This window comes from Mya arenaria, chromosome 2, assembly GCF_026914265.1.
Source record: "Mya arenaria isolate MELC-2E11 chromosome 2, ASM2691426v1".
In the NCBI taxonomy this organism is placed as follows: Eukaryota; Metazoa; Mollusca; class Bivalvia; order Myida; family Myidae; genus Mya; species Mya arenaria.
In genome coordinates this window covers 56485469-56500907 of record NC_069123.1, presented here as the reverse complement: position 1 = coordinate 56500907, position 15439 = coordinate 56485469, and the positions used below count along the sequence as shown (strand labels likewise).

The window sequence follows — 15439 nt, the reverse complement described above, 5'->3', positions numbered from 1 at the left end:
ACAAGCTTTTTTGTTCCAATCAAATAATTAGTGATTTTAGAGAACTTCAATCAAAACAATTCAATTTGAAATAAGATAAGTATAATTGCGTCATCTCAAAGATAAATGGTGAACATTGAATGGTTTGTGAAATATAGATCTGTCTCCATTTGTCAAGCTGTAGAATGTTGAGTTGGTGTCTTCGGGAATCACTACGATGTTGAAGCACTTGAAGAAGGCCATTGATTTTCAAGCATTACAATGATTGGGAATTGAGAATTTGTTTGGAAAATTGTCAGAGAAACCATAATTTTCCATTCAATTATTAGCAGATCTGAGTAGGGCTGACTTTCTTTGATGAACACATTGTAGCATAGTTTTGTTGTGACAAGTCAATATTAAAGATGTTATTGATTATTACATTATATTGAATGACATGTACATTGTTAAATGTGTGAAAGTATAAGGTATACATTAAAATAGTGAATGTTAATATATAACACTACAAAGAACTGTAATCCTACTTTTCTACAGACTATGTATTGGAAAATAGAAATATAGATTTTAATAATGAGATACCTACGTGCTCTTTGTAAATCTGTTTTTCTTTGACAGGTTTGGTCACCGGAACAATATTGGAAATTATACATGGCTGCTGCTTCACGGACCTCTAATATAAGTTGCGTTGTTGAGGAGACTGTCATTGTATAGTGTGGCTAAATATGGCTGTTAGTATTACTCAGGTAAAAGCGGAAATGGCGTTCATTTAATGACACTTGTAGGGGTTTTGGTGGAAATGCCCTTGAAGCAAATATCTGTGGGATCCAACAACAAGCCGAGGGGAGTTGAGATGGAACGGGAGCCAGAAGTGGGGCTAGATGTGGTGGACAAGGAAAGCATAGGGGCTACAGGCGGCCAGAAACCAGAGGAAAGTTGTGAACAGAATCTGGAACATAGTATACAGAGTGAATTCGAAAAGACAGAGGATATAGCATTGACTAAAGTGTCTGTAAATCAAGTCTGGGGCGAGAAATCTGAAGGTGCAAGTCCTCATGTGGAAGCTAAAACTGTGATAATTGGAGACACAAACTCAGATGGTTTGTCAGAAGACACAAGTCACAATGGGGACACTCACGGAGACCAAGCCCCGGGGGTAGACAGTAACATGGCAAACCAAAACCCTTGTGATGGGGATAAACGCTCCAGTGGGAAAAGCAATGGCAAACCAGGGAAGAAGGAAAAACCTTCAGCACTTAAGAAGAAAGACAGTGAAACACAGGTATCTTTTTTCTTTATTTAAAGTGTTTATAATTGAAATTAAACCGGCACATTTAATTTTATTTACTTATATGTCTGTTTAATGAAAGCGGTGTTGAATTGCCCTTTGATTGTAGGAAGAAGGTCATTACGAGTATTATAGTTTTTAACATTGACAGTCTATTCGGCCCAGTGCCTGCCTGCCTTTGTTCTCAATATACGTTCATTAACATCACTTCAAAATAAAGGTAAACAGGTAAGACACAAATAATGAAAGTAAAGTAAAATTTATTTTATGTCACATTGATTAACAAGTTACCGAATAAATTAATATCTAAAGAGCTGCAACAACATGTACGCACTTTTTAATATCGATACATACATGAGTTTGTGAGTAAGAAACATTTACCTCATCTGAATGAAAACGAGTACTAACTTTTGGCAATCAAATGATCGAATAACCATCAAGCCACTGCCACTGATGTAGTGGGAAACAAAAAAAAGCATGATCAAAATGATATCATTATAATTAAAAGCTATTATTACATGATCTATAAATAAACAATCCATGATGTACGAATAGCAGTTTTGGTAGACAGTCAAACGCCATATTGAGCTGTGTAAATATAGACCGAAAACAGTTTCTCAAAAAACGTCATAATAAAACAGGAAAAATCTCTTTATGGAAGCCACATTGATCTTAATTCAATAAATAGCAATTTTGGTCAACAGAATTAAACACCATTTTGAGGTGTCTATATATAGACGGAAAACAGTTTATCATATTATGAAGTCATAATAACACAAGGAAAAATTACTTTAATGGTGATCTTATTTTGTTGGCTCCTTGTTGAATTAAAGACCACAATTGCAGACAAAATAAATGTAAACAATATTTGTTAGGTATAATGAAATAAATATCAGATGCCATGGTGGAGGGTGCTAGGATATAATGTCAACCCTTGAAGTCGATAGTGAAAACACTTATTTGATGATCAAGTCGATGTTAATATGAAGTTCAATTTATCAAAATATGATCAAATAAAGCCTATTACACCTTGATTATACGGTATTATATAATTAAACAGTTATTTACTTATTAGCAGCTGCTTTGAAATATGCAGTTCATATACATGTATTGACCGCAAAATCATTATTGACCATTAGGCTATCGTCTCAGTCAATAATGATTTTTTTTGTCAATCTGACAGCTTATTTCACAGCTAATTAGTAATTAATATAAAATATAGATCTGTTTTGAATGATGATTGGAATCAGTCATGGACGCTGTATGTAATATATATTGAGTCTTGAAAATAAAACAGTAGTGTTAGGACGACCGCGACTACATGTACTGGTGTCAGAATCTTTGTTGACTTTGTCCTCTTTCTTATGCCACCCCTTTTATTGACTTAAATAAAAGTTTGAACTGGGGTCTGTAATTGCGTATTTGTCTGATACATTCACATGTAAAAAGGAGAATTGTTACACTTGTGTTCATTTGTTGGTCAAGAAACACATGTATAATGGTCACTTATTCAATAAGAAAGTGCATGACTACAGTGATATTCAATGGTAAAAGGGTCATTAAAGAAAAATATAATAAAAAGTCTGCCCTGCCTACTTTCTAAGAACAGTTTTGGATTAAAATCTAGTCATAAATTTACAATGGCCTATGGGATATTATATATTATTTTTAAATAATTAATATAGTAGATACAAGCTCTCATTTGGTACGATTAATACTTGAACTGGAACTTGATAATACCTACAATAACCATTAGTGTAGAAGAATCATGTTTATTCCAATAATTTTATATTATTATTGATTAATATCAACTCTGCTTGGCACATATCTAGGTAACTGCTTTTATATTAATGAATATGGAAAGTGCAGCCTTGTCACGATATATCAATATTCTACTTTTAATAAATTTTGTTCTTGTTAATATGACGACAAAAATTAATCGTTACATATCTAATTTCATCTTCACAAAATATTGAAAATAATTCACAACTTTGTAACCATTTTCCAGGAGACCTTACACCCAAACTCTCCGACCCCAATCTCTGTAGAGCGATGTGAGTCGTCACTGTCTAACATGGACATGTGTCGTATCTGTCAATGTGACAGCTGTGAAATCCAAAAGGAGTCTCCCCTGATCTCCCCGTGCCTCTGCTCAGGCAGCCTTAAGTTTGTACACCAGGCGTGCCTACAGAAATGGATCAAGAGCTCTGATAAACTCACCTGCGAGCTCTGCATGTATGAGTATCACATGACGAAGAAAACAAAATCATTCCGAGAGGTGAGGTCCTGTAAAAATTGAATCTAGAGGAAAACATTTCAAGATTAATGTTTAGACTTGAGTATTTGTTTTAAACTAAAGTCAATCAATTAAATAGTATTCCTTTCCTGTATTTTAGCTCAACTGTTTTTTGAAGATGATCTCAATGTGTTGTCATAGCCATGGTGACGTCATCAGTAGCAGTGTCATACTTTGGCATTACTTAGAAACTGTTATGGATATTAATCTGAATTTTTTACACAGGTTCATCATGACAATATGTAGATGTGTTGCACATCCAATAATTAAATCTGGCCAATATGTTTGTTGAGTTATAGCACTTGACCAACCACTGCTCTTGTTTTAATTAAGAATTGTAAGAATTCTAGTCTAGGAAATATATCTGAGTTTTGGCATGTGATAGTTATCATTTCTATATGTAGCCTAGGCATGTGATAGTTAACATTTCTATAATTATGTAACCTAGGCATGTGATAGTTAACATTTCTATAATTATGTAGCCTAGGCATGTGATAGTTATCATTTCTATAATTATGTAGCCTAGGCATGTGATAGTTAACATTTCTATAATAATGTAGCCTAGGCATGTGATTGTTAACATTTTTATATGTAGCCTAGGCGTGTGAAAGTAAACATTTCTATATGTAGCCTAGGCATGTGATTGATAATATTTCTATATTATGTAGCCTAGGCATGTGATAGTTAACATTTATATATGTAGCCTAGACATGTGATAGTTAAAATTTCTATAATTATGTAGTCTAGGCATGTGATACTGTGAAATCATTAATGTTCGTGGGGCATTAATGTTCGTGGTTTTCGTGGGTTGGGTGATCCACGAATTCAAGATCCCACGAAATATAAACCCTTTATTCACTTTTTCAATTGCCTTTTTACGTACATACTCGAGTATATTCTTTACAGAGGTCGCAGTATACAGTGTTAAAACCTGTCTCACTGTATAACTTACGATCATTATTCTGTTAATATATTATAACTGCCTTTAACAAATAATAACGAACCAAATCAATTAAATGTGTTTTATGCAGCAAATGACAGTTATAAGCACGTGTTTAAACGTGTGCTGTTAATGAAAATCTCCAAGTTTACAAGATGTGCGTGATGAGTGTCCATACTCGATTTTTTTTTATTTAATAAACTAATTAATCGATTACTAGTATATTCAAGGTTACTAAGCACCGAACGTGACAATATAAGCACCTTTTCGGTGTTATCACAGTTTGCAAAATTCTTAATTGGCATTCAATGGCGTCCCCTATCTGTATTTATGATCAGGGTACATCTTCTTTTATTACCTTTATTCCCAATTAAATCGATAAGTGACATGGGTATATGCACTAATTGGCATGTCGTACCACATTAACGAGTGTCATAAACCGAGTGACGTTGAAGACAGAAATCACGGGCCAGCGCGTGGATATTATGCAGACGATCTAGGACGATCGCATCTTCCATTTTTTTTTTCAAAAATGAAAATCCACGAATTCAAGTACCCACGAAATTGTTTTTTTTCGGCAAACCACGAAATTTTATGCCCACGAACATTAATGATTTCACAGTAGTTAACATTTCTATAATTATGTAGCCTAGGCATGTGATAGTTAACATTTCTATATTTAGCCTAGGTGTGTGATAGTTATCACTTTTATATGTAGCCTAGGCATGTGATAGTCTATATGAAGCCTAGGCATGTGATATTATCGCTTCTGTATGTAGCCTAGGCATGTGATAGTTAATATGTAGCATAGGCTTGTGATAGTTATCACTTCTATATGAAGCCTAGGCTTGTGATAGTTATCACTTCTATATGTAGCCTAGGCATGTGATAGTTAATATGTAGCCTAGGCTTGTGATAATTATCACTTCTATATGTAGCCTAGGCATGTGATATTTAACATTTCTGTAATTAAATAGCCTAGGCATGTGATAGTTAACATTTCTATATGTAGCCTAGGCCTGTGATAGTTAACATTTCTATATTTAGTCTAGGCATGTGATAGTTAACATTTCTATATGTAGCCTAGGCATGTGATAGTTAACATTTCTATATGTAGCCTAGGCATGTGATAGTTAACATTTCTATATGTAGCCTAGGCCTGTGATAGTTAACATTTCTATAATTATGTAGCCTAGGCATGTGATAGTTAACATTTCGATATGTAGCCTAGGCCTGTGATAGTTAACATTTCTACAATTATGCAGCCTAGGCATGTGATAGTTAACATTTCTATAGGTAGCCTAGGAATGTGATAGTTATCATTTCTATAATTATGTAGCCTAGGCATGTGATAGATTACATTTTTAGCTCGACTATTCGAAGAATAAGGAGAGCTATACTACTCACTCTGGCGTCGGCGGTGGCGTCACACCTTGGTTAAGGTTTTGCATGTAAGCACCTTTAAGTCATTATCTCAGTAAATACATCAGTTATTGCACACATCAGTTATTGCATTGAAACTTTGGATATGTATTCCCAACTATCTGAGATAGTAAATTAATGAAGTTAGATAACAATTATTTGAATATAATGCAAATAATAGGCCTTTATTATTCGACTTAGAATTCTGGTTAAGGTTTTGCGTGTAAGCACACATAGGTTAATATCTCAGCAACTACTTGAGGTATTGCATTGATACTTGATACAATGGTACTCAACCATCCAACCTACTTAATTAACCAAGTTAGATAACTCTAGTTTGCATTTAATGCAAATAATTGCCCTTTATTATTTGACTTAGAAATTCTGGTTAAGGTTTTGCGTGCAAGCACACATAGGTTAATATCTCAGCAACTACATGAGGTATTGCATTGAGACTTTATACAATGGTAGTAAACCATCCAACCTACTTAATTAAACAAGTTAGATAACTCTAGTTTGCATTTAATGCAAAATAATTGCCCTTTATTATTCGACTTAGAAATTCTGGTTAAGATTTTGCATGTAACCACATTTAAGTCAATATCTCAGCAAATATATCATGTATTGCATTGAAACATTAGATATGTATTCCCAGATAACACTTTTTTTAATATAATGCAAATTATGGGCCTTTATTATTTGACTTAGACATTCTGGTTAAGGTTTTGCATGTAAGCCCACATAGGTTAATATCTCTGCAATTACTTGATGGATTGCATTGAGACTTTATACAATGGTACTTAACAATCCAATCTACTTAAATAACCAAGTAAGATAACTCCAGTTTGCATTAAATTCAAATAATGGCCCCTTTTTTATTCAACATAGAAATTCTGGTTAAGGTTTTGCATGTAACCACTTTTAAGTCAATACCTCAGCGGATATATCATGTATTGCATTGAAACTTCACACACAGACTCCCATCTATTTAACCTTCTTATTTAATCAAGTAAGATAACTCTATCTTTTATAATATATAATTTTTGCCCCTTTATTATGCGACTTAGAAATTCTGGTTAAGGTCTTGCATGTTAGCACACATAGGATAATATCTCAGCAACTATTTGATGTATTGCATTGAGACTTTATACAATGGTATTCAACCACCCAACTTAATTGAATAACCAAGTAGTTAGATAACTGTATTTTGCAAATAATGGCCCTTTATTATTAGACTTAGAAATTCTTGTTAAAATTTTGCATGTAACCACATTTATTTTAATATCACAGCACACCATGTATTGCATTGAAATCTAATCTAACAGTGATCCATGCATGTTTCGCTAAAACTTTTCAATCCTTACATTGAAAAGCGGCGGAATAGTCGAGCGCGCTGTCTCTGTGACAGCTCTTGTTATATGTATCCTAGGCGTGTAATAGTTTACATTTCTATGTGTAGCCTAGGCGTGTGATATATTAACAGATATACACCTCACCCTTATCAGCAGGGGAAAATGTTTTGAAAAAAAAAAACACCTCGCCACGATATAATGAAAAATACTCAAGTCAAATCTTTGAAATGTAACTGTATAGAACAGCAATGTTTTTGGTGAACAAATTAGGGTTGGTCACGGGTACCGGCTAAGACAAAGAAGAGTTACAAGGTCCAAGCTATTACTAGATAAAATGATAAAAGATTTATTTTGGTAATGAAATATCGATAGAAAGAAGAATTATCAATTTAGCCCTTTGTTTGCACCCCTACAAAATATGTGTGTCTGATTGTAGAACAGCTTGTGTGTTACAGATACATCATTTAAATTACCATCTTTGTTCATGTTATTATTTTTAAATTAAATTTTTAGCTTTCTGAGTTTCTGTTAAACTCAAGACAAAAGTAAATACAGGCCCTGATTCTTCAAAAAACATTGACAGATATCTGTATGTTGGTGTAATAGTGGGATTGAAAGATTATAACAGTAATAATCTAGCAATGTTCTATTTATTATTGACTATATATGGGTATTTTGAGTATAATTAAAGATCACAAATCTCCATTAATGATATACAAAAGAATATAATGAAACCGGTGTTGTGTGATTATCTGTTCCTTTATTTTGAGAGAAAACCCACCAATCAAACTTGGAGAGACTACCAATATCCAAATATTGATATTGCTGTATTCAACTAGGAAATCTGATGAACAACCATTGACTTTAACTTTGTAGTTCTTTGTCCACAGTGTGCATGTACCGGTACACATGTAGTTATTTATTTACTGGTCCTTTTCCAGTAGTATTGTTGTAATGATTCTTGAAAAGAGAAAGCTGGCACTAGAGGGCATTCACTAGAGGCCATCCACTAGGGGACTTTTACTAGGGGGAATTCACTAGAGGGCATTCGCTAGAGGGTATTCACTAGGGGGGAATTCACTAGGGGGCATTCACTAGGGGGTTTTCAGAAGGGGGCACTTACTAGAGGGCATTCACTAAAGGGCATTTACTAGGGGGCATTCACTTGAGGGCATGCATGAGGGGGAAATCATTAGAGGGCTTACACTAGGGGGCATTCACTAGGGGGCATTCACAAGGGGGCATACAAGGGGGCATTTACTAGGGGCCATTCAAAAGGGGGCATTCACTAGAGGGCATTCACTAGAGGACATTCACTGGGGGGCATTGACAGTATTTCTGTTATCACTACTGTCAAGAAACAGCTTTTAATGAAACTGCTGATTCCATACTGCTAGTTGATGCCATACTGTTTACCTTATATTATAAATCTACATAAAAAATGATATTTTTGTGAGTGAACTTTTGTGGTTTTCATTGACAGTGGGAGAAGCTGGACATGACACCGCAAGAGCGCAGGAAGGTTGTGTGCAGCGTGACGTTCCATGTAATCGCGATCACATGTGTGGTCTGGTCCCTCTACGTGCTCATTGACCGCACAACAGAGGAGGTTGAGGCCGGCTCGCTGCTCTGGCCGTTCTGGACCAAGCTCATTGTGGTAGCCATTGGCTTTACAGGTGGCGTCGTGTTTATGTATGTGCAGTGTAAGATGTATCTTACACTGTGTAAGAAGTGGAGAATGTACAACAAGGAGATTCTCGTCAGCTCTATATCAGATGGACATCGGGAAAAGGCCAATCACGAGGGCATCCTGAAAATGAACCAAAAGCAAGCTCAACAAGTTACTACTATGTTTAGTATAGTGCGAGAAACAGAAACTGTTTGATTGCCGAGGATATTATTTAATGTTTTGATTTTGTTTAAATTTTTGTCAGATATTTTATATGTTTTTGTTTTTGAAAGATGCTTTAGTGACTTTTATTGATCTGAGAACAGGGGCCTTATTTATAAGCATGTCTGAGCTGAGATAAACTTCAGTGGGAATGTCCACTAGTACAATTGAACCATTCAAAGAATATAACAGAGGTCACTTGTGGACATGTGAAACTTGTGAAATCATTCAAACCATAATCATTAATGGATAATAATTGCCCAAGTTTATAACATCTTTCATAAATGCTAAATAAGTACATCTATTCCTTGATTGAAACGTACCACCCAGCACAGGAAAGGCAAAAGAAAAAAATATATATGGGGGAGGTTCCTGTTCATTTTTCGATCTTTTTCTGATTAATTAATTAAATTTTGATGGTCTAATTTGAAACTGCCTTGCTTGGGTGCATTGTCTTTCAAAATTAAAAAGCATTAAAGTTAATAATAGGGCAATCTTTTAAAGAAACTTTTTCTGCTTTCCAAAACCTTTACATAAAAGAATAGATTTGTTTGCGGCATATTATTTAATTTTCTTGCTTCTTTATTTATCTTTTATTTGACTCGAGTAATTTGCCAATGATTTGACCATTAACACAATTTGTATTTTTGTACTATAAAATGTTTGTACAAATCATCTAGTATCATCATACATATTGCCAAACATATCATATCACCAGCTATTTCTGCATTTTTGAATGTTTGTTTCTGGATTTGCATTCAGTACCTTTATTGCTCATGGGGTTTGTAACTTTTACCGTTAAAAACTACACCTGAAATGTTGGGTTGCCTAATTTGAAACGCTCACAGATTCCCTAATAGTCAATGATAATGTGCTCTGACAAAATCTAAAGGTGATAGTCAATGATAATGTGCTCTGACAAAATCTAAAGGTGATAGTCAATGATAATGTGCTCTGACAAAATCTAAAGGACGTTAGGTAATAGAAAAGTTTTGTGATTTTACATAAAAAAATATTGTTCCTATGTTGTTTTGAGCGGGCGAAATGACTTCTTTAATCATACAGGGTTTTCTTGTTCCTTAAACATATCTAAACATTCCATGTGATCAATCAGAATGTTAACCTACAGAATAAAAGGACTTATATATACATAATTCACAGTGGTGAAAACATGAGTTTTCGAAAAAAAAAAGTGCGAAAGTGAATATAATTCTTGAAGTGAATGTGCATTCTGTAAGGAGTGTAAATGTATGTATATGCAGTTTTATTTGATACTTAAAAACATATTTATGTTTTTACCCAGTATATGATTTTCAAGTATCTCACTATATGTAGTTGTTTATTTAAGGGTTCATGTGATGAAGAGTTCAACTTTGCCTTTTTGTTTTTTATTTATACACAAAACTTGAAACAAAATGTCCTATCTTATTTTTATAGACCATAGAGTTGCATTTAATTTATAATTTTTGATTTAGGATATAAAGCTTAAACAGTAGAAACCTTTGGCTGGAACTCCCAAGGGACTGGCGAAAAAACACCTTGATATTTGCAAAATTTAAGCCATTTAGAAGCTAAGCTCCAGTATAAAAAATTCTAGCCAATTAGGAATTTGAGCCAAACGAGTTCCACTGTAAACCGTAATGTTTACATAATGATTTGCCATATAATTACATGTTTCCTTCTAAGTAGTGGTTACCACGCCTCTGAAATGCTTTTTTACCGACATGTGGCTATAGATAAGTTACGGTATAACATTAGTTTCATCAAAATATTTGACATTTTCCTACTCAGAAATGTATTTAGATAATGAATTATCAGGTATAAGAAGCTTTGCCTAGATTTTTTCATGATACAATCATGAAATATGTAAAGAATACTGTCATGATTCCATATTGACGTGCATGTGCTAATAGACATTCTGTGGGTTCTTTCCTATTTACATCCTTTTCTTACCCGGACTCAAATAAGTATTGAAATCCAATACTGCACTTAATTTGTGTTTTTCTCATTTCTTTCATTTATGCTTATATACAGGTAACACAATACCAATATTGTTTATTACCAAAATGTGTCTGATATATATTGCACAGACTTATTAAAATGACCCTCACATGGTGCATATTTAAGGACATATATGGTAAATAGGTTATTTACCCCTTGCTATTTACATACTAGTAGTACATAAATGTATATTTCATTGAAATGTACTCATTGACATAATATCATTTAATAAGCCTTCTATATATGACTGTGCTCTATATTTTTACCTCACATCAAGATCATGAATTAATGTGTAATTAGCAGTTTGTTGATAAAAAAGTCCAATTGTTGTCTTAACATCATCATCATTGTTAGAGGGGTTGTAAAAGTGCAAACGCTTTAACATTGTTCATAAACAAAATATCCTTGTTTTTTGCATGAAACTTCTTGCACATGCTTACAGTGACAAACTCGTCCAAAGTTTTAACTGTAGCCTTAACTCAATAACCATTCAAGATAGACACATGTAACCAGTGACAATACACACAAAAAGGGATGGGCTACAGCATCCCCTTCCATGCTCTTTATGTAAAATACTATTGGAATATTAATGAAACAATAGTTCGCCACTGCAATTTGGTCAGTGGAATTTATTGTTGAAATTTCACTCCAATGTCTGTATGTCTGGTTCTTCCAGTCTATGGTAGCATCATGGTTTATACTATATCAGGTTAGGCTTGCCATTGAAGTGGTTGTTTGCTGCAGTTCTTTATTTTAAGGACTCCAAATAAATAAGTGCAAAGTAATGATATGTATAAGGTTAGAAATGTTCATATATTTATAACATGACGTTGTAAGGATGTAAGCAAGTATGTGCCTATTATCACACTGGTCAAATGTCCAATTACAGACATGTTTTAATGTGTGTGTTTTTAGCTCAACTGAGCAAAGTGCTTAGCTTTGAGCTATTGTGAGAGGGTGATTGTCCATTGTCCGTCATCAACATTTGCCTTCAAACCACTTCTTCTCCTAAATCACTAGGACAATAACCAAACTTCACATTTCATTGGGTACTACTTTTTGAGATTCCTTCAATAAAACTGGTTCCATGCATGCCTCTTGTTGCCATGGCAGCTGAAAGAAAACACTTTGAAAATCTTCTTCTTTAAAACTGCTGGACAACATTATTTATTATTATTAATCGTAAAAAAACATGGCTGCCAGGGGGCGGAACTACTTTTACTATATATGTCTAAATGGAAAACTTTGAAAATCTTCTCCTCATAGATCAGCTACCCTGACTTTTAAAATAATTTCACGGAAATGTTCCTTAGGTGACCCTCTATTAAATTCCTTCAGACCATGTTGATTCATAAAAAAAACATGGCTGCCAGGGGCGAGGAGACTTCACTATATGTCTTTATAGTAAACTTTGAAAGTCTTCTTTTAAAGTCATAAGTTATGGCCGTTTGTAATATTTAAAACAAAAACATATTTTTCATGTTATGTTACGCCTAAAAAAACGAGACATATTATTTTTTTCACCTGCAACATCCAATATGTTGTCTGATCAGTTACTAAGAATCCAAGCAAGTGAGCGATATAGGGGCCCTCTTGAGTTGAATTACTACTTGAGGTGATATTTCAAAAGCATGAACATTCCTTCAAATATTTTGGGTACTTATTGCATAGTTTTATAAAGTAAAAATAATGCTCTGATATATTAAACTTAGTTTAGCCAAAAAAAGATGCCTAGCAACACCAGTCATTTTAAAGCTGCACTCTCACAGATATACCATTTTTACAACTTTTTTATTTTTTGTCTTGGAAAGAGCAAAATTTTGCGTAAATATCTGCAAACCAATGATTTAAGATTGCTGACAAAAAATCAGATGGTAGATTTTCATACTTCTGTTCGAAAATTAATGTTTTATGGCTTAAACCTATTGGTTTAAGAAAAATGCATAAAACATCAATTTTTGAACTTAAATATAAATATCAGCAGTCTTATTTAACTACCCGGTAGTTTCCATGGATTTTCACAAAAAAATGGCTCGTTCCAAGACAAAGAATAAAAAAGTTGTCAAAATGTTCACTCTGTGAGAGTGCAGCTTTTATACAGTAGAGTGCCTGAATATTAGGATGCATTTAGTGACATAGTATTTCCCTACCAAACTCACCATCACTGAAAAAAAAAAATAATTTAAAACAAACAATTACAACAACGTCTTACCAGAAAACTTTTTATTACTTCAACAACTTCTCTATAATAGTAATACTTTCATTCGAACACATTACTTAATTGCCCAACTCCCCCTTGTGACACGTCTTTTGATTTATCAAGTGGGAAGATTCCAATGTCTATCTATTTCATAAAATATCACTGGAACAATGAATTTTGATATATTTTGTTGTTTTTAATGACAGATGATTTTTGTTTTAAAGGTAATTTTACTATTTATTTGGTGTCTGCTTTTTGAAGCTCCGTCTGGACGAAGGCACTTGCCAATTACATTTTCGTTTGTCTTAATTATAACCTTTACTTTCTGTGATAGTTGTTTGTGTTTGGGCTGTGATGAGTTGTTTTTTTTGCAGATCTTAGTGGATGTTATTTTATGTTTTATTATCAATTGATGTTGTTTTTCTCTTTTGTTCATTATTTTATTAAACCCATTTTCAAATCGTAGTACCGTATTATATCATGTATAGGACGCTAGCATAGATAGGACGCAGGCAAAAAAATAGTTGAGAAAACGGGTAAAAACCCTTAATATATAAGATAGGACGCAGCGGAAAAATGTCAAAATCGGAGCCGAAAAATTGAGGTTGGTCAAGTATTTATAACATATATATTGAAGTAAAAAACAAACAAAAAATTGTATATAAGGCATATTTTGGTAACTGTCTTGTGTATTTCGATAATTATTGTCGTATATTGGTAATTTAGCGTATGTACACAACAATGATATATGTCTTGACATTTTGACAACATTTACGCATATTATAAGACTTATACAAATGCCGTAATAGTCCCGGCTGCCAGTCAACCGTTGCAACCGTTACAATAGTCTCGACATACCTTCTGAATGACAGTCAACCGTTGCAACCGTTGCAATCGCAACAAAACTGTGTATTGTCAAAACTGATGATTGTTTTGATAAGGCTTGTCGCTGTGCGGATTAAAGCATGTCAGCATAATTAAGTGTCAGTAATTAGCCTTGCCAGCGGAAGGCACATCGGGTAAAGTGCGAACAAACAACCATAAGGTATTACCATCACAATAGTTTGTCCTATTGATGTTTTTCTAATGACAGACAGCGGGATTTTTTTAAAACAGTAACATACAACAAAATGTTTTGTAAAATATCGAACGATTAATTGATATTTACCTCCTTTCCCGATTTCCGTTGCCGTTATATCTCAATCCAGTTAAAGTGCTGACTCACATCGAGTTTTTGTGAGTAGCGTCCCTTTTATAAAAAAGTAAACACTCATGTTTTTTTTCAATTTATTTCTCAATAAATCATTTTAAAGTAGACATTCAATATATTTCTTTGTGTGTTAACTTGCGTGATTTTACCTATGTCAGTTGTTCTCTTCGGTGACGCAGTACAGATACTTACTATTACCGCGTTCTTCCCCGGTCCGATATTTTCGACCTGAAATGGACTTGGAAAAAAACAGATGAAATTCTAATAGCATAGAAAGGACGCAGGCAATTTTTAAGACGAGAATTGGGGGTAAAAAAGTGCGTCCTATGCATGATATAATACGGTATACATACATGTTTGTCATGTTTTCGTTTTACACATTCTCATTCTTTGATTTCGTCGTACCTGTTGAATGTTTACAAATATGAGGGAATGCAAATATACATTAATGCATTACATTTTGCACTGCATATCACGAGAAAAAAATAATAAAATATAAACTAAAATGTGGTTTTGTTGTCACTGTGATTCCAATATTTAGAGGATTTGAAAACTTGAAGGCTCATGTTTTTGTAAAATGCACTTTTTTTCGTATGACAAAATAAAGTGTGGCAATCATAAGGAGTGTTAAAATCTAGATACTGACAGATGGAATCCTTCAACAAATGTTGATATATACTCAAATGTCTTTGAAGTCCACAATTGTCCATAGCTTTTAGGAAGTCAGGATAATCAACAAAAGGCTTGACGGTAAAGTTATCTTTGTTTGTATATGAGCCCTTGTCCGCATGTGGTTGTATTGTCAGTTTTCTAATTCTTCCTTGACTCTACTGGCATGGGTTTGCTCCCCATTTAAACCAGAA

General features: G+C 33.8%; 1 protein-coding gene across 1 annotated transcript in view; it reads left to right on the top strand.

The window, feature by feature from the left end:
* The window catches only part of LOC128210596 (E3 ubiquitin-protein ligase MARCHF8-like), a 33140-nt gene extending 19083 nt beyond the window's left edge, over window positions 1-14057 (top strand). The window contains exons 2-4 of the mRNA XM_052914950.1: window positions 595-1258; window positions 3273-3542; window positions 8758-14057. Of these exons, the coding sequence (XP_052770910.1) occupies window positions 749-1258; window positions 3273-3542; window positions 8758-9159 (1182 nt within the window). The 5' untranslated portion in view covers window positions 595-748 and the 3' untranslated portion in view covers window positions 9160-14057. The remainder of the gene's footprint in view (window positions 1-594; window positions 1259-3272; window positions 3543-8757) is intronic.
* Window positions 14058-15439: the final 1382 nt, after the last annotated feature.